Source organism: Phyllopteryx taeniolatus, chromosome 12 (genome assembly GCF_024500385.1).
Source record: "Phyllopteryx taeniolatus isolate TA_2022b chromosome 12, UOR_Ptae_1.2, whole genome shotgun sequence".
NCBI lineage: Eukaryota > Metazoa > Chordata > Actinopteri > Syngnathiformes > Syngnathidae > Phyllopteryx > Phyllopteryx taeniolatus.
In genome coordinates this window covers 2,055,196-2,075,770 of record NC_084513.1, presented here as the reverse complement: position 1 = coordinate 2,075,770, position 20,575 = coordinate 2,055,196, and the positions used below count along the sequence as shown (strand labels likewise).

Below are 20,575 nucleotides of genomic sequence, written 5' to 3'. Positions count from 1 at the left end.
CTTTTCACAAAAGTGAAAAAGCCTTTCTCACATACTACAGCAACTCATTTAATATATGTGAAATGTGCTGCGTGTTTATGAGTCTTTCAGTAGTATGTCAAAGTAGTGTGTCAAACCTAAAGCCTGGGCCAGAGCTGGCCCACCACATTATTTTGGCCTGTGAAAGCAAATTATGGGCGTCGAGTTAATGTTTTTTTTTTTTTTGCTAAAATATCAAAATTGTAAATTGTCTTGCGATGTTGCGAGCATTTTTTGTTACCAAGCCCCCTTTTAAAAAATTATATAATAGGTGAACAAACCAAGTTTTACTGGCTTCTGATTTTCAAATCTAGTTATACATCAATTGGTTGTGTATTTGTAATAATATAAGATAATCATACATTTATATGGGTTCATAATGGCCCACCAAGGGAAACTACTGTGGTCTGTGCCAAAAATGATTTTGACACCCCTGAAGTAGAGTGTTTTTTTTTTTTTTTACAACGACTAACTTATTTTTACACTTGCATCACCATTAACAATGGTAAAAGGAGACATCTCCTACATTGTTAAGAGTGTTTAAATTGTCACCATTAACCATTTTTATTTGTTTATTTTTTTCCTAAAATAAGGAGCAAAATAGTAAGACTCAAGCATCAACATATCTGAGTATTTTATTACTTTTATAGCTTACTAGTTACAGTGTAGAACTTATTTTTACACTTCTATGGCACTTTGGAATGTTAAAATGTGACTCAACAAATTAAACCCGGCAACTGATGATTTTCAAATGTGAAACATTGTTTCGGGTCAACTAAGGCCTCATGTTCGACTTCCGAGGTTCGACTTGATTCCTTCTTTAAATGACTCCTTCCTTTTGTGTCCAAGGCATGAACGGTAAGAGCATTCTGTCAGCAATGGGTCGACATACGCCAGAGCTTGCCTGCGGCACCGGGGCCACCACCTCCCCTTGTTCGTCTCGATCCTCCTCGCAGAGGTCCCGAACCGGGACCCACACGCCTGGGGGACCCCACCGCTCTCCGTGCAGCCAGGTCATGTCTTCCCAGAGCAGCAATAACACCCTGACCCCCAACGCTGGCCCTGCCCGGTCGCCAGTGTCGCCCCCGAAACTCTCACCTGGTAAGCCAGGCAACTTATCTTAAAAATCTTCGTCAATTGTAGCGCAACTATGTCAATGTTTTTTTTTAATTTATTTCCATTAATCATTGGATTTGTATTCACTTTATTGGAATGTATGAGAAACTCCACATATAGTGGTGCCTTTCGGTACGAGAGACAAGACTTAAAAGTTTTTCAAGATACAAGCCATCATTCGGTCAAGTTCTTTCTCTGACTTAAGAGCAAAAAATTGAGACACGACCGCTTTGCCTTAAGTCTGCTTAGCTTAATGCTAAGAAACAATGCAGAAGGCCTCAGAAGGGCTAACCGATAGCGTCTGTTGTTGTGTTATAACTACACTTTACACCTATCTGATCGGCTTGATCGGTATCGGCTGATAATTATCATTTTATGCTGATTGGCTGATCGGCTTTAATGTCATAATTTGCCAATCTCCGCAAAAGACATTTACTCCGTTGTGTACCAATCGAAAAACTAGTTTATTTTTAGCCTTGTAAAATCTTAAACATCTGACAGCCAATAAAGTTTTTTATTTTTTTTTAAACATGTTGCCGGTGTGCGACAGACAACACGTAAGGCCCTGATCAGATGACACGACAAATTCGGTCTTTCACGATTGCACTATGTCAGACTACTGCAATAAAATCTTGTATTCCGACACCACCGCCTCCCGTCTTTTACGATCACTGGGCTTTATCTTGTCAACTCAAACGCGACCGGATACACTCGTTACCATGGCGACGACATGGCGCCGTTATTATAGGAACACAATGGGGGGAAAACGTGTGGTGGGGGTCACCGGTGCTCGGGAGATTCCGTTCATTTAAGGATTGCTTTAGGTATGGTCACGTACTTTTAATACGATACGGCTCACAAGCAGGCAACAAAACATTATGTCGCCTAGCAAGCTAGTGCTAGCACTAATGGTTGTAAGTAAACATGCCGGCGTTATGTGGAATCATGCTCTCAAGTTTCGGTGTGTGTGATGTAATTTCATGACAATAAAGCAATTCAATTACAGTCAGTTAGCACCCATTATTTCAGTCATGTTGCAATGATGGTTTGCCCTGATTGATTAGAATACATGACCTGACTAGAGCAGTGATTTCCAACCTTTATGGTGCAAAGGCACATATTTTACAATTGGCAAATCTCACGGCACACCAACAAACAAAAATGTCACAAAATGTAGATACACGGTAAATACTCTATGTACATCTTGCCATCTAATAGAACAGCATTTATTTGTTATGTCTGTTACTATGCCTCACTGACATAAACAGAGGAACAAAGATACGTTATTTCTTGTAAAGGAATAATGCTTTTGAGCAGTTCAGTAAAATTTGATAATTTCCCACGGCACACCTGACGATTGCTCATCAAGTATATAGAGTAAATGACCAAGTCATTTAAATAGACACATCGCTCCATCTTGTGATTGGATCGGTGATCGGTTATTGTTTTTTTTCAACTCGCTGATTGGTGAAACCAAAAATCCTGATTGTGTAAAGCCTAGTTATAACCCTTTAAGCAATGGCTATTTGAACACAAACGGTGCAACAACACATATAGACAATGTAAAAATACAGGCACATATTCTTTAGCCTTTGTGGAAAAAAAAAAATGACTGCAGCTTATTGAGTCACAGTAGTTGTAAAATTTTGTTTGTATCTGTATGACTAACGCACTTTCCCCGGTAGCCGAATCGCACAAAGCAGGAGGAGCTGTAATGAATTCATCATGTTCCACAAACTGTTCAATTCTTTACATCCTATTTTATCCATCTATGTTCTTTGCCCAGTCCATTTTAATTTGATTTAATTGTACTAATCTTAATTATCTGGAGGGGGGGGGATTTTTTTTTACATTCTTCGTTACATTTTTGGTTCCATACCACACAGAGAGGCAGGGCAGAAAGATATTGATAATGATGTCATGGAGATGTTTTAGCCATTTATGTATTGTATGTATTGTAACAGTGTTTCAATGTCATTAACCTAGTTTAATTTCCCGTAGACGCAAAGGAAAACTCTAACAAAAAGATCTTGTTATACATGTACAATAAGATCCAATAGAAAATCTGTATTCAACTAAATTTACATTTACAGACACAAAAATAATAATGCGATTGTACAACAGTGCTACACCGTAGATCACTGTTTGATTTGTTGATTGATGTTAAAATAACATCGACAGAGAGAAGCCGCTCTGAGAAGCATTTGTCGCTGCGGAGGAGCCCATCGCGCCACAAAGGATCCCCTCAGTCAGTGCCGCAGGTGGTCTTCCTTAAGGACATCGTCTGCTACCTTTCCCTGTTGGAGCGCGGCACGCCAGAGGACAAGCTGGAGTGTGAGTGACAGGCATGGGGACAGAATGAATCAGGTTTCTAATTCGCCTCAGACAATAACTTTCCACTGATTGATAGGTCATCGCAAAACCGTTACAGTTTGTCTCGCGAAACATGTCGTCAGCCATCTGCACACATTAATACATTAAACACTTTTATGCCCACAATGGGTATAGAAACATAAGGCACAAACATAATGTTTGAAAAACACACACGCAACTTAAAATGGACTTTTAATCAAATCAAAGTGTTTTATAATGGAAAAATGAAGATCTCATAGATCCTGTCAAGGAAGCACACAACGCTGTGGAGTGAGCACATGCCAGAGTCGACGAGAATGCTAATCCCTGTGTAATGTAAGAGCATCCTTACAACATCCAGCAAATCTCCCTCTAATACATTTGAGTGAGTGTGTTTACATTATTCTTCGATATGTCCTTTTCTCATGTTCACTTTTTAATGTCTGCGTGTGGACAATGGCAAACAATAGTGAAATGACGGCGCATGCCACCTGGGGCGATTATTTGTCTTTGACACGCCGCTGTCTATTAGTGGGACGGTCCACAAGCAGCTATGGTCCGATCCCTGCCGCAAATAGCGACAATCCACGTTTCGTGCCCACCTAAAAAGATGAATAATTGCCTATAGAGGCCATAAGATGGTTGCAAAGCACAACTGTTGTCGAAATGAAACTCTTCAACTCACTTTACCTTACTGTAATTCCTTGACACCAAGATGTCACAAGTTGGCAAAAAAAAAAAAAAAAAAGCACTACCTTTGTCGAAATGAATCTCCTCAACTCGCTTCAACGTAGTTCCTTGGCACAAGATACCACAAGATGGCGTGCAAGTAAAACATTTCTTTCTTTAGCCCGAGCACGGAAACAGGAAAAAGCGAATTTTCAGCGAATAGCGGTGGCTAGGTTCCCCAGTAACATCTGTGCAAAGGTTAATTTGCGGATATGCAGGGCTTCGCTGTACATATCACTGATCATGCTATGATGCTAAAGCCCCACTTGACTTGGGTGCACATTGAAGAGGCTCATTTCCACTCACGGGAAGGAATATTCAGCCATGTGAACTGCATTCCTGACCGTTGAGCAGTCATGAGCGCTCTCTTCGTCTCCCTTCCAGTCATGTTCCGGCTGTACGACACGGACGGCAACGGCGTCCTGGACAGTTCGGTGAGTTTCCCCACCATCTTCTTCATCTTTCTGTTGTCTTTCCGTCCTCCTTACTTACCCATTGTGCTAAGAATAGAAGCTGGTTGGCAGGCGGCGTGTTGACATTAAGATCGTTTGTAACCCTCAGTCCGTTTTAATGCTAGCCAGGTTCCGAGGCATAAACAGAACATTGCAGACTTAGTAGCATGTCTTTACATCACGTTTGGACGTGAGAGGTTGTGTGATCCATGTGCCGCAATGCTTTGTTTTGTCCTATTTGGGATCTTTGGTAGGAGCTGGACCGCATCATCAATCAAATGGTGCATGTTGCCGAGTATCTGGAGTGGGACTCGACAGAACTACGGCCGGTGAGCAACAGAGTACACACATTTATAACCACTGTAAAGTAAATAATTGGCATGAGGTGGGGTGGTCCGGTACACTAGCCCCTCCCTTTGGGACTGGTCGGGGGGCTTTGGTTGGGCTAGGGGACCACCGTGGCTCCTGGGGAGTGGCTGGGGTCCCCCCTGGCTGGGTCCCCCGCGGGATAGACTTGCTGGCTTGGCGCCCCCTTGTGGATGGAGCGGGCTGGGGCCACCCTTCCTCAATGTGCTGGCTCAGCAACACTAGTTGACTAACATGCATGTGATATGATGTTCATTCACTAATAGGTTGAACTAAGGCACACTATAGGCTTTAATTGCTTGTGCTAAGACAACTAACAATGAGCACAGGTTATATTAAGTTATCACCTCACAGGTCTCATCTTGTCGTATTGGTTAGTTGTTGCATGTCCTCCCCATCAACAAAAGAGAACACAGTTTGACTTTTGTAACGTTACTTGTGGTCAAATATCTAGAATGTCCAACTATTGTTCGCACCCCTATTCCCCTTGAAAGAACTGTAACTTCTTGCGCTTTCCTTTCTCTGAAAACAAATATAGTGCAGCTGAGGCTTTGGTCGGTGGACGTCAAGACAAGCGATATGCCTTTGGCGGTACAGCAAACTCATTTGAAATGGCATTGGAAAATATAACATACTGTAAATGTGTTTTCACGGGCTATTTTTTAAACAAAAACAGGCTTTATTGTTCTTAACTTGTATGAAAGTGGGTTGTGACTTTGCAACAATAGGAAAATCCCGGGGCCCAGGGTGACAACAGTTGAGAACCACTCCTTTAGATGATGTGTGTCCAAAGTCTGGCCATTTGCAACCCACTGAACATTTTTTATTGGTCTGTCCCATATTCTAATAATAATATTAAACACGGCCTGCAAGATTACAAGAAAAACGATAAAATATTGGCAAAAATAGCACACATTTCTAAATGAAAAATAAAAATATGTGTAAAAATAAAATTATATAAAATAACGGAAATTAAATCATACAACGTATTATACATTATTGAAAATGTCACATGATCACACCGATAACACCAAACTGAGATTTAGACCGTTTTTTCTGTTTTTTTTTGTTTTTATTTTTGTATGTTTAGCACATGTTGGCCAAGAAGCGGGGCCTGGTTTTAAAAATAGATCACCAACGATGGGACATTGTGAAATCCTAGGAATGTTGTAGAATTGATCGCTTGAAAATAATTATAGAAATAAAGTGTTGCATATTGATAGTTATCTGTTTCCTACCTTGTTAAATCATTGCTGATAAATATTGAGAGAAATAAATAACATGTCTTCTCCTCGACGAATATCATTATTTTAAAATGGTTTAAATATTTATAACAACATATTATTAAAAGTATTTGACCACATTTTTAATTTCAGAAGCGTGTATCAAGCTGGTAGCCCTTCACAGTAATCAGTACAAAGAAGTAGTGCAAAATTTCAAAAAGGTTGGCAACCCCTGACCTGCAGGGTATTGAATTGGGTTTAGCATACATCATAAACACAAGGTGAGGTGGAGCCCCCTTCTTCCTTCCATTTTTCCATATGTGGCCCTCACTGGAATAATTTTGGGCACTTCTCCTATAGACACCCACAGAGACGCAGTCTCCAGGTTTGAGCACCAAATTCTGCTACTTTTGAGGGGTTACACGGTGTATTGTATGTCGAAATCTCAACGAACCGAATCTAATTTGAGCTAGAAAGGGTGTCTCAGTGCTTCTGCTTCTACTATTGTAGATTCTGAAGGAAATGATGGAGGAGATCGACTACGACCGGGACGGCACAGTCACCCTGGAAGAGTGGATCCGAGGAGGCCTGACCACCATCCCCTTACTGGTTCTGCTAGGCATGGATGCGGTTTGTGTCCACATTTCTCTAATTTCTTGCCCAAAAATTACAACTATAAATGTCTTTAAAGTCTAAATGATGTCATTCATGGGGGTTTCAGTGAACAAATGTACTCATGAGACACAAGAGACCTCTGGCAAGGTGTAAACATTTGTCACCTTCTGTTGCACAATCTATTTAGATATGTCATCTCAATAAAATTGAATTAATATATTCTAATTGACTGAAACCTACCTGTATAAAATATAACTCCCTACCTCAAAGACTGTCTGCAGCCAGGTTGGCATTGCAAATGGGAATCAGTTGTAATTGCCTCACCTGGATAAAGGGTTAGGTTTTAAAGGTCTCAAAAATATTGGAAATTTTCAGCCTCATTTACTTAAGCTATCCTGAACTAATTAGTGCGATGGAAACGCAAACCACATGGACCACAGGAACCTTTTGCTAGGAGGAACTCAAAAGTTCCTGGGCTGGTTGGTGGCAAAGCTCCTAAGATTTTGAGGTTAGCTGTTGCAAAACAGCATACTAATTATAACACAAATACGGTTTCCTCCCACATCGCAAAAACACGCATGGTAGGTGGATTGAAGACTCTAAATTGCCCGTCGGTGTGAATGTGAGTGCGGATGGTTGTTTGTTTATTTGTGCCCTGCGATTGGCTGGCGACCAGTTCAGGGTGTCCGGGATAGGCTCCAGGACGCCCGCGACCCTAGTGAGGATAAGCGGTACAGAAAATGGATGGATGGATTTCCACATTTAAATCTACATCCAAGTGTTTTTCCTAAATTGTGCATTTCAAAGTTCGTCATTTATTTATTGTGTACATGCAAAAAGCAACCATTTGTATTTCTCCCACCAGAATGTGCAGGAGGACGGCCAGCACGTTTGGCGCCTAAAGCACTTCAACAAACCGGCCTATTGTAACTTTTGTCACACCATGTTGCTGGGCGTGCGCAAGCAGGGCCTCTGTTGCTCCTGTGAGTGGGTAGCTATGACCATGCTAACGTACATGTATGTGACATGTAATTTGTCACTAAAAAGTGTTTTTTCTTTTTTTTTGGGGGGGGATGGATAGTATGCAAGTACACCGTGCACGAGCGCTGTGTGTCCAAAGACATTGCCGCCTGCATCAGCACCTACGCCAAATCTCGCAGGCACACCAACGTGAGCACACAGGCACACACACACACACACACGCACACACACACACACACACACACACACACACACACACACACACACACACACACACACACACACACACACACACACACACACACACACACACACATCATACTGTATGTACTCCCGGGTGGCAAGAGACTGAGCTTTCTCCGTTGGAACCACTGGTAAACATATCCTTGTACAGTATGTCATTTGACCAAAGCAGAGCAATTAAGGAAACAGGGTAAATGGCTTGAATGGTGGTTTTAGCCTTCTTCTCTCCCACCGTAGTTTACAGTTTTTTTTTACAGACCTGTGAGAAAATCCCTTCCACATAACCTAGGTGATGGAGGTTTGGTTCCCTGTCGGTCCCGTTCAAAGTTGCTACCACGTCTTGTGAGCTTCTCTGAGAACGATTTACGACATTCACTCGATTTATCCTCCTCACCAAAAGGCTACGCTGGACTCATTTGGATTTATTTTGATGGAATTTGAAAAAAAAAAAAAAAAAAATGAAACCTTTTGGGGGTATATCTGGATGCAACACCAAACACAACAAATATCACTCCAAGTGTGCAGTTTTCAATTACTTTTCTGCCACCCGGAAGTACCCTGGCACCTATTGTTTACACATGAAAATTCTGTGGTAACTTTGATTGACTTGTTTGTGTGTGTGTGTGTGTCTGTAGGCTATGCAGCACGTGTGGATGGAGGGCAACTCCCCAACCAAGTGTGACCGATGTCACAGGAGCATCAAGTGTTACCAAGGCCTGACCGGCCTCCACTGTGTGTGGTGTCAGATCACTGTGAGTAAGGATGGATGGATGGATGCGAACACTTTAAAGGTGAAGCACTTTTGCTTTATTGTCTTGTATTTATTATTCCGTGACTAAAAGCTCTTTAGATTTATTGACAGTTATGATTGTCAAAATGTTACCCAAAATACGGCCTCCACAGGCGATAAAGCCATTATGATTGCAACCGTTTGCGCCTGTAACAGATTGCAAGGGCTTCTCGGTTTATGAGGCCGTTCCATTCCTATAGCAGAGACGTACACTGGATCCATACATGAGTCGATAATTAAGTGAAACTAACGCAGCACAGTGCAATATAGTACAGTAGAGTCATAATCATAGTCAATATTTCGATGAAAAACACTTATAGACCATAGATATAAAAGTTGTGATGCACTGAATTTTCAGCCACTGAAAATATTCAGCTGAAAATGGCCCAATCGGACCGAAATACTTTTGTCACGGAAATAAAACGGCTAAAACAGGATGTTGTTAAGATGCAAGCAAAAACTGTAGCCAGTGCGCAGTCGTGTACACTATATTGTAAACTGAAAATAAAGTAAAATAAAAAATGGCGCGTCCACATTGAACAGTCCCCCAACTTCCAGCTGTTTCTTCCTCTTTCGCACGAGCCCTACCTTTCCAGATCGGTCAAATGGAGCATGTTGATTCTTGGAGCAAAAACCTACTGACCACTGTAGCAAGGCCCATGCTCTCAGGTGGGAGCACCAGAAGCTCAAAACAAGAGTCATTGGCAACAGAATAATAAGATGGTTGGCACTGCCAGAGAAGATTTGGCATTTTTTTCTTCAAGGGTCCAACCCACATACATAGTCAGCTGTGCTGTTGATCCCACAAATGTATGTTCCTTAAAAATATGGTATCATTGAAAAGGGAAATAAACAGTCTTACCAACGGTATAAAGTTTACTACAAGGAAGCATCGTTGCAACAAAGTAATAGCTACCAAACACAAATGTCCTTTTTATTTTTGGTGTGCCGTTTGGTTGCAATACTACTTATATCCACTAGATGTCATCACTGTTTTGTTTTTAACATCAAAGCTGCGCCACAGAACAGCAAGCAAATGCCATCAAGTCTTTTTCTGTCTAGACTGTTGTATAATATGTAAATCACATCATACTTAGCACTATTTTTGTATTCAGTGTATTATGTAAGTGTAGAATTTGCATGGTCTCCTTCCCCCCCCCCCCCCCTCAGTCCTCCTCCAACGTTCCCCAAAATATGCATGTTGGTTAATTCCATCCATCCATTTTCTGAGCCGCTTCTCCTCACTAGGGTCGCGGGCGTGCTGGAGCCTATCCCAGCTGTCATCGGGCAGGAGGCGGGGTACACCCTGAACTGGTTGCCAGCCAATCGCAGTGTTGGTTAATTAAAGATTTTAAATCGTCCATAGGCCACTCCTTGAGCCGTCACCTTATTGTGGTGGAGGGGTTTGTGTGTCCCAATGATCCTAGGAGCTAAGTTGTCTGGAGCTTTATGCCCCTGGCAGGGTCACCCATGGCAAACAGGTCCTAGGTGAGGGACCAGACAAAGCACGGCTCAAAGACCCCATATGAAGAAGACAAATTATGGACTCAAGTTTCCCTTGCCCGGATGCGGTTCACCGGGGCCCCCCTCTGGAGCCAGGCCTGGAGTTGGGGCTCGAAGGAGAGCGCCTGGTGGCCGGGCCTGCACCCATGGGGCCCAGCCGGGCACAGCCCCAAAGGGTAACGTGGGTCCCCCTTCCCATGGGCTCACCACCTGTGGGAGGGGCCATAGGGGTCGGGTGCAATGCGAGCTGGGCGGTGGCCGAAGGCGGGGACCTTGGCGATCCGATCCTCGGCTACAGAAGCTTACTCTAGGGATGCGGAATGTCACCTCTCTGGCAGGGAAGGAGCCCGAGCTGGTGTGTGAGGTCGAGAAGTTCCGACTAGATATAATCGGACTCGCCTCCACGCACAGCTTGGGCTCTGGTACCAGTCCTCTCGAGAGGGGTTGGACTCTCTTCCATTCTGGAGTTGCCCACGGTGAGAGGCGCTGAGCAGGTGTGGGTATACTTATTGCTCCCCGGCTCGGCGCCTGTACGTTGGGGTTCACCCCGGTGGACGAGAGGGTAGCCTCCCTCCGCCTTCGGGTGGGGGGACGGGTCCTGACTGTTATTTGTGCCTATGCACCAAACACCAGTTCAGAGTACCCACCCTTTTTGGAGTCCTTGGAGGGGGTGCTGGAGAGTGCTCCCGCTGCTGGCGGACTTCAATGCTCACGTGCGCAATGACGGTGAGACATCGAGTCCGAGTGGACCATTTTCCGCGCCTCCATTGCTGAGGCGGCCGACCGGACCTGTGGCCGTAAGGTGGTCGGTGCCTGTCGTGGCGGCAATCCCCGAACCCGTTGGTGGACACCAATGGTGAGGGATGCCGTCAAGCTGAAGAAGGAGTCCTATCGGGCCTTTTTGGCCTGTGGGACTCCTGAGGCAGCTGATGGGTACCGGCTGGCCAAGTGGAATACAGCTTTGGTGGTCGCTGAAAAAAAAACTCGGGCATGGGAGGACCTCTGTGAGGCCATGGAGAAAGACTTCCGGATGGCTTCGAGGAAATTCTGGTCCACCATCCGACGTCTCAGGAGGGGAAAGCAGTGCACCATCAACACTGTGTATAGTGGGGATGGGGCGCTGCTGACCTCGACTCGGGACGTTGTGAGCCGGTGAGGAGAATACTTCGAAGACCTCCTCAATTCCACTGACACGCCTTCCCAAGAGGGAGCAGAGTCTGGGTTCTCTGAGGCGGGTTCTCCTATCTCTGGGCTTGAGGTCGCCGAGGTGGTTAAAAAGCTCCTCGGTGGCAAGACCCCAGGGGTGGATGAGATTCGCCCGGAGTTACTCAAGGCTCTGGATGTTGTAGGGCTGTCCTGGTTGACACGCCTCTGCAACATCGCGTGGACATCGGGGACAGTACCTCTGGATTGGCAGACTGGGGTGGTGGTCCCCCTTTTTAAGAAGGGGGACCGAAGGGTGTGTTCCAACTACAGGGGGATCGCACTCCTCAGTCTCCCTGGTAAGGTCTATTCAGGGGGGGTGGAGAGGAGGGTCCGTCGGGAAGTCGAATCCCAGATTCAGGAGGAGCAGTGCGGTTTTTGTCCTGGCCGTGGAACAGTGGACCAGCTCTTCACCCTTGGCAGGGTCCTCGAGGGTGCATGGGAGTTCGCCCAACCAGTCTACATGTGTTTTGTGGACTTGGAGAAGGCGTTCGACCGTGTCCCTCAGGTGGCCCTTTGGGGGGTGCTTCGGGGGTATGGGGTACCGAACCCCCTGATACGGGCTGTTCGGTCCCTGTACGACCGGAGTCAGAGTTTGGTCCGCATATCCGGCAGTAAGTCGGACTTGTTTCCGGTGAGGGTTGGACTCTGCCAAGGCTGCCCTTTGTCACCGATTCTGTTCATAACTTTTATGGACAGAATTTCTAGCCGCAGCCGAGGCGTAGAGGGGCTCCGGTTTGGTGGCCTCAGTATTGCATCTCTGCTTTTTGCAGATGATGTGGTTCTGTTGGCTTCATCAAGCCGTGACCTCCAACTCTCATTGGAGCAGTTCGCAGCCGAGTGTGAAGGGGCTGGGATGAGAATCAGCACCTCCAAATCTGAGACCATGGTCCTCAGTCGGACAAGGGTGGCGTGCCCTCTCCAGGTCGGGGATGAGATCCTGCCCTAAGTGTAGGAGTTCAAGTATCTTGGGGTCTTGTTCACGAGTGAGGGAAGAATGGAACAGGAGATCGACAGGCGGATCGGTGCAGCGTCTGCAGTGATGCAGACTTTGTATCGATCCATTGTGGTAAAGAAGGAGCTAAGCCAAAAGGCGCAGCTCTCGATTTACCGCTCGATCTACGTTCCTACCCTCACCTATGGTCACGAGCTGTGGGTCGTGACCGAAAGAACGAGATCCCGGATACAAGCGCCCGAAAGGAGTTTCCTCCGCAGGGTGTCCGGGCTCTCCCTTAGAGATAGGGTGAGAAGCTCGGTCATCCGGGAGGATCTCAGAGTAGAGCCGTTGCTCCTTCACATCGAGAGATGCCAGATGAGGTGGCTGGGGCATCTGATTCGGATGCCTCCCGGACGCCTCCCCGGTGAGGTGTTCCGGGCACGTCCCACCGGGAGGAGACCCTAGGGACGACCCAGGACACACTGGAGAGACTACATCCTTCGGCAGGCCTGGGAACGCCTGGGGATCCCCCCGGAAGAGATGGATGAAGTGGCTGGGGAAAGGGAAGTCTGGGCGTCCCTGCTAAAGCTACTGCCCCCGCGACCTGACCTTGGATAAGCGGTAGAAGATGGATGGATGGATGGATGGATGGATGGATGGAAATCGTCCATAGGAATGAATGCGAGTGTGTTTGCATGTGCCCTGTGAATGACTGGCGAACAATCTCTTCTCGGCCAAAGTCAGCTGGTGTAGGCTCCAGCACAGCAGCGACCCTATTGAAGACAAGCTCTTGAGAAAATGGCTGAATTATCACATTTGTGTGCGCGTCTTCGTGCTGTCGTCCGCAGCTCCACAACAAATGTGCGTCCCACGTGAAGCCAGAGTGTGACGGAGGGGCCTTAAGGGACCATACTCTGCTGCCCTCCTACATTTGTCCTGTTGTCCTGGTGAGTCACATTCTACACTCCATATTGTACCACATTATACAATGGCGACTGACGACAGGGGCTGTCCTGAGCGACCAACATGAAACAGATGTGGCAAAAGTGCTCACACCCTGTACTCACTGTTGGGCAGTAACTAATTACGTGTCACTACATTACGTCATTTCAGGACAAAAATGATGTAATCCATTACATTAATGGCAGAAAATGTGTCATCTGCTGTATGCGGAACGGCACGTGACCAAAAGCGGAAACCGCGATAGCTGACTTCCTGTGTATGCTACGCTAACGAGCATAACTAGGATTTATGACGGGATTGTTTTGAAGCCGAACTTACTAAAATTGTTTCAGTCATCTTTTGTGGCTCTGTGGTGACATCTTGTGTTAAAAAAAAAAAAAAAAAAAAGACGTCAACGTTTAAAGTTCCCACGGGTGCTCTATTACGGTCCCCTTCGCCATTCATCGAGCGAGGAGGAAGTGCTTTTACCTGTTTTGCCTTATACGGAAGTAGGTTGCGCATGATTACAATTTCGGTTACTTTTGAAAAATAGCCGCAAGAGCTCAGTTTTTCCTTTCCTATCACTTCCTCCTTCTGAAACTGACGCTTGTGATTGGCTAGTCATATGCCAGTCTGACTTTGTCTCAAACATGACATATGTTTCCAAATATGACCTCGAAGCGCCACCTTGTGCTGTAATCTATTAATTTAATTGTCTGAGATTTCAAAAAGGTTAGACTCACAGTGACACTTTTGAACACATAAAAGCTATCTTCGGGCGAGAAGCAGGGTACACCCTGAACTGGTCGCCAGCCAATCGCAGGGCACACGTAGACAAACAACCATTCGCACTCACATTCGCACTTACGGGCAATTTAGAGTTTTCAATCAACCTACCATGCATGTTTATGGGATGCGGGAGGAAACCGGAGTGCCCGGAGAAAACCCACGCAGGTACGGGGAGAACATGCAAACTCCACAGAGGCGGGGCCGGATTTTGAACCCCGGTCGTAAAGAAGAAATATATGCTTAATTCCAAAATAATGATCTATGGTTTTAATCCATTTTTTTTTTAGCGGAAACATTCAACGGTCCTGTTGATGCATTCATTCAAAATTAAGAAAAGTTAATCAAAATGTAATTAAATGTCATTAGTTACATTACTTTGAGAAATTAAGTGATATAGTTACACTACTATTAGATTTCTTGTAATTGTAACTAACCTGATTTCCAAAGTCATCTTCCCAACAGTGACTGTATTGAAGTAGAAGTACAGATTAATTGTCAAATGATCTCCAAAACCATTTTGAGAACTTGACAGTTGGCGCAACGAAAAATATTCTATGCCCAAATAAGTGTTTCGCTCATGTCAATCATCTATCTTTATATTCAAAGAAATAGCTTTGCTAAAGTAGCCAATTGAGTGACAGAAAATGCTGGTAGACAACCCATTCGCTACAAATCAGACCATTCTCTTAAATAAGGCCAAAGATGGAGAATATCTTGCTTCTGTTGTCGTGGTTGTTAATGCTCCCTCGTTACGTTTTTTTTTTCCCCCCCCTGCCTCATGAAACCCGACAAGATCTCAACCGATTGACTTTAAATGTAGCTGTCGTACCTATATGCACCTATACCTATCTATTTACATCTTTTTGACCTTGTGTCATCTGCTGAGGGTGCAAAAGTAAGAAACGCATTTTTGCAAAGTAAGGAGGAGAAAGTACGGATGTTTGTTTTCGAATAAAGTGAGTAAAAGTCATGATAAAAATACTTGTGGCTTTAAGATAAGGAGAGAGCCTCTAAGAAAAAAAAATACTTGCTCATTGTTTGGAATTTACCTCTTACATTTTGCTTGATACACATCATTATTATCAATTTTTCAAATTAAAGGAAGATGTCTGCTGGAATGCGTTGTGGTTACCTGTAACATTTGAATGTGATGTCAGCAATTTTATTTTATTCTCTGAGTGTTATACTTTCATGAGGTCATATATGCAGAAAAATGGGCTTGTTGTTGCACTTAATGTATTTTAGAATGTATACAATTCTCATAGTAACAGTGGCGTAGTGGTTAGCACTGCTGCCTCACAGTTCTGAGGTTATGGGTTAAAACCTCGGCGCAGGCATATTGCATATTCTTCCTGTTCTTTGCGTGGGTCTGACTTCCTCCCACATTCCAAAAACATGCATGCTTTTTACGTTGAAGATTCGAAATTGTCTGTGGGTGTGAGTCATTGTTTGTCTCAGGTGCCTTGCGATTGGTTGGCTACCAATCCAGGATGTACCTGCATCTCTCACCTAAAAAAACCCTAATGAGGATAAGCGACATAGAAGATGAATGAATGGATGATTTATTCTTTTAAGGTCTAAAGCTGCACATGACTCCACTCGCGTCATCTTTCACCGGTCTTGTCTTCAGGACCGCCAGTCAGTGGTGAAACGCGGCGAGGGCGAATCGCCTCCCGGCATCAGCCCGGACGACATCAACAAGATGTTCAAATTCTCCCCTGGAGACGGACAAGCCCTGCAGGTAATTCAACGCTCATGGTGGGTCTCCAAGCAAAACTTGATCTGTCGGCTAAAGAATTGACATTGTTGATACAACTTCCTCTCTACAGATCTCACCCTTCCCAGGCACTCACCCGCTTTTGGTGCTGGTCAATCCCAAAAGTGGCGGAAGACAGGGGGAACGGTAAGATTTTGTCAACCTTTTGCAAATGTTTAGTGGTGGTTCCCCTTCCAAAGCAAGAAATTCACTCAGCTCTCTGCTTCTGACTGGCATCTGACAATGACGTCATTTTCCAAAACAGTACAGTACATTTACCAACAGTACAGGAAGTGAAAAATGAAGAAAATGTGTTCTGACTTCTGAAAATGCCTAAGTAGTGTAGTAAACAAAGTACAAATACTGTTACTTTCAGGTAACTGTACTTTACTTGACTATCTAATTTTCTGCGGACCTTTGATTGTACTCCCTACTTTTCAAAACAGATATCTGTAATTTCTACTCCTTGCTTTGTCAAAATAGGATCATTACTTTTAGCAACATCCACAGACAACAAAACGAAGCAAATTATCACCATGAAGTGCTTTTGGTATCTTCTTTAGGGTCACTCAGTCATCACGAAAATGTAGCCGAATAATGAAACTCCGAGGTCTTATTACTAGTGGCCAAACATTTGCACACATGCCAGTACAATCATTCTCTCAAAATGTGTTTTCTATATTATATACCATTTTCTTTCCTCATTTCATTTCATGTACTTGATTTTGGCATGTGCCACTCACTACTCTGCTCACCGCAGTGTTTGGAGTGCAAATTATGCAAAATCAAATCATGGTTTTATTCTCCCGAACAAGTTATTTGCTAAACCCATCCATCATTTTGATCATCTATATTCTATTTTCATGATCATATTGCACATTTTGCATGTCTCCTTGAAATTGCTGTCCACCCTGTCATTATGGGGTAACTGTGCCATTAAGAAATCCTCATTACTGTCAGCATTTTCTTTCTTCCGTGGAGGCTGAAACAGTGGTTAGTTGCATAGTAAATATTTAGATTTATGTTATATAGTTTTAATCATATGTGTGCAGTTGGATGTTGTCAAGCTTAAAATGTTCACTATGTCACAGTGCATATCTAACAGCATAACATCAATTTAATACAGTGAATATGAAGTTCAGTGGAACATTTCGGACAATTTTTTTTTGAAATGCGAACTCTCAAAGGCACCTTAGTGATATTTACTCAAAAAAATACTTCAATTGGGGACCTTCAGGTGGATAAAACACGGACAGGACAGGGACATAAAACAACGTGAACCAGGAAGCATTCACGAATATGAGTGAACAGAATGGGAGACGCACGACATTCCCCATTCATGGCCTCATTTCGAAGAGGATTGTTTCATCTGTGTCAAATGCATTGTGCCTTGTGACCAGCAGTTTCTGGCATTCAAAAATTGAAAGTTCAATATCATTTGCGAGTTCAGCTTTTTTACATTTTTTATTATTATTATTATTATTTTTTTTTGAAAGTTCATAATGCAAACAACGCTATGGGAAAGCGGTGTCTTGATGGCATAGCCGGCGGATTATTAAAAAAAAAAAAATATATATATATATATATAATTTTATTTATTTATTTATTTTTATTTTTTTGATGCAGTGGATTTTAAAAAATAAATTTTTATGACCACTTCATAAGTTCATAAAAAGGGAAACCATTATTGGTACATTATTGTTTTTTTGTTATCACAGAGGGAATTGTATATACGTAAGTGGCAGTAAACATTTATTTTTACTTTTGTATTTAAGTAAAAGTAAAAAAAATAAAAAAGTACAGACTGAATTTTACTTAAGTTGAATCAGTACTTCTACTTTTATCAGTTTTTTTTTTATACAAGTACAGTATCTGTACTTCTACAAAAGTACAGAGTGTGAGTACATTTGCCACCTCTGTTCTTTTACCCATTTAAAATAAATATTTAAATATAGATACAATTAAAGAAGATTTGACAAGATTTTTAATTTCTCTTTCGGGCCTTCCAAACTGGATTCTTCTCCTTCTTCTTCAGGGTTCTCAGGAAGTTCCGGTACCTTCTCAACCCACGGCAGGTGCACAGTTTGGACCAAGGTGGCCCAGCGGTCAGGTAAAGTGCTATGCATTCTTTTGATTGAAATCTAATTAATGATCAACATCCTCAACCTTGAGTAGTCCCATTGACAATTATTTTTAATAGATAATAAATTATGTGACACTCAGCAGCCAAGACATTAGGTACGCAATCCAATGGATGTAGGTCGCCTACAGGGTTAACTTGTCTCTCAAAAGAGGCCGAGTGTTGCCATGGTGCCATAGCAACGGGCTCAGCTGGCAGCGAGGTGAGAGGGAGATTGGTTTTGGCCCACTAACACACGCATGTGTTAGACTGTCGCTCATAAAAATCCCAGTGCAGAACAGACAATAGGGATTAAGTGGATTAATGAACATTTCACAGTGACATAGACAATGGAAGTGACTCATGTGTACAGAAACTCCAACCCCCTAACCACTGAGCTATTTCCACAATTCCCAGCAATGGTACAAACCCTAATTTTCTCTGGATCCATGGGAACATATGATAAGATTCAACATAAATTCAAAAGAAGTACAACGTGATGAGATTTGACAGATAGAAGCATCTGAACATGTTAAATGGTATTTTCCATGTTACATCTCAATTACTGAATTCCTCTGCATCTTCATACTGGAAACAAATACAAATTTACAAGAAATAAAATCTGAAGACCTGGCAGAAATATTCTTAACAATATTGCAGACTGTCAATGCCTCTACTCTATAACAAAGATATTCCTTTGTACCCTGTATCATATGAATTCTGCGGGTGTGTACTGTATACCCGGGACTATTCGTGGGCGTTAATGTTCCGCTGAGCGCCAGGTGGCTGGCCAGAGTAAAAGGCGTCTTTGGCCACGTGCAGCTGCCACAGATGAAAGCCTCCATCGGCACCTTTGTCCCGACTCAGATGAAAGGTCCCTTTGAAGGTCACGCGCCCGCATCGGAAACTCTCAGTTGAAGATGGTGAAGGTGGAGTGAGCACATGTGGATGGACAGTCTCTCTTCATCTCATTCCTAGGCTTGCAAAGGGGTCACTTTATGAGACACACCTTACACTCAGGGTTTCATAATGACATAGTGCCATCGTGCCATTAATCCACCATAAATCTGAAATAAGCATAAATGGTAAATACCACATGCATTCAATACACTACTGATAACATTAGCAGACATTAATAACAAAGATAATTTTCCATGGCAATTGTGTAATTTGAATAGCATCTGTCATTACCATAGCGACCAGATCGGTGTCTTGCTAACATTGTTCAGAATTGTGTCGTGCCTTTACGAACTTTGGCAATTGGGAAATTTGCTGAAAGCAGTAGTAACACCAGTGAAGCTAACATATTATCACATATGTCCCTCCAGGCTCAACTTTTTCCACGACGTTCCTGATTTCCGAGTGCTTGCGTGCGGCGGCGACGGCACCGTGGGTTGGATCCTGGACTGTATAGGTACCCGTAGGACTCCACTCAATTGAGTTGTATTTATGTCAACCCTCTCAATTTGAGATGCTGCACAGAATTGTGATGTGTTATAAAAAAAATGTTGAAAGGAACTTTTTTTTGCTTTCTTTTCCAAACCACAAACTAACCTAGATAAATGCAGACTATGGATAGAGCTATGCAATCATCCACATATCATTTGAACCCCTACATTTGACCTCTATTTACAGTACAACCTACATTAAAATAGTGTTTCCATGAAATGTTATAGATTTATTGCCAACAGGCATATTATTTTCCCATCAGATTTCAGCCTCTGTGTGTCAGATGCCATGTCAATCTAATCTGCACAGGGCCTTCAGAATCAGTAGTTGCATTTCAAACTAGATTAGCAATCACCAATTAGATGGCAAATTCACCTCACAATAACAGCACCATTTTTCGGCCCTCTGATGGTCAGACAGAGCAAGGCAAGTTAGACTGGCAAAACACATCTGTAGCAATCAGCACACATCAATACATTTCAAAAGTATTTTATTCACATTCTTTATGTTTTTGTCATGTTATTAGATACATTCTGAACTGCTCCAGATGATATACATGGAAAGTTTTTGTGCTGTTATATTACATTTTGGTATAGTATTGATTGCTTCTTGGTTTCTATAATTGCAACGTGATAATGGTTGTATTAAGAGGTGGATAACTCCCCACTGACGGCCCAGGTACCAGCTACTGCTTTCAAGGGACCCAAGGACCCTTTGTTGATGGTAAACAATGTACAGCAGGGGTATGGTCTGTAAACTAATGCAGATAAATGCAAGCTACAAATAAAGCTATGCAGTCGTCTACAGTCATATGAATCCCTTAAAAATCTACAGGCACGTCTTTGTCTGTTGGATAAAGCTACGCGGTTTTCCACATAGTCATTTGAATCTATCAAAACTCCTTTGTCTGTTAGCGATGTATGCGTTAGCTTCAATCTGTTTTTGTTTTTCACGATTTTCTAGTTTCACCTGGATATAAAGTATGGTAAAAT

At 43.3% G+C, this 20,575-nt stretch overlaps 1 protein-coding gene across 6 annotated transcripts in view; it reads left to right on the top strand.

Moving 5' to 3' along the window:
- The window catches only part of LOC133486621 (diacylglycerol kinase beta), a 141,771-nt gene that overhangs the window by 37,730 nt on the left and 83,466 nt on the right, over positions 1 to 20,575 (top strand). For all 6 annotated transcript variants that reach the window (XM_061792045.1, XM_061792046.1, XM_061792047.1 and 3 more), the window contains 13 exons: positions 868 to 1,119; positions 3,316 to 3,468; positions 4,600 to 4,649; positions 4,922 to 4,996; positions 6,767 to 6,886; positions 7,737 to 7,854; positions 7,953 to 8,041; positions 8,731 to 8,847; positions 13,377 to 13,475; positions 15,890 to 16,000; positions 16,089 to 16,162; positions 18,051 to 18,125; positions 19,463 to 19,548. In XM_061792045.1, coding sequence (XP_061648029.1) covers positions 868 to 1,119; positions 3,316 to 3,468; positions 4,600 to 4,649; positions 4,922 to 4,996; positions 6,767 to 6,886; positions 7,737 to 7,854; positions 7,953 to 8,041; positions 8,731 to 8,847; positions 13,377 to 13,475; positions 15,890 to 16,000; positions 16,089 to 16,162; positions 18,051 to 18,125; positions 19,463 to 19,548 — 1,419 coding nt within the window. The remainder of the gene's footprint in view (positions 1 to 867; positions 1,120 to 3,315; positions 3,469 to 4,599; positions 4,650 to 4,921; positions 4,997 to 6,766; positions 6,887 to 7,736; positions 7,855 to 7,952; positions 8,042 to 8,730; positions 8,848 to 13,376; positions 13,476 to 15,889; positions 16,001 to 16,088; positions 16,163 to 18,050; positions 18,126 to 19,462; positions 19,549 to 20,575) is intronic.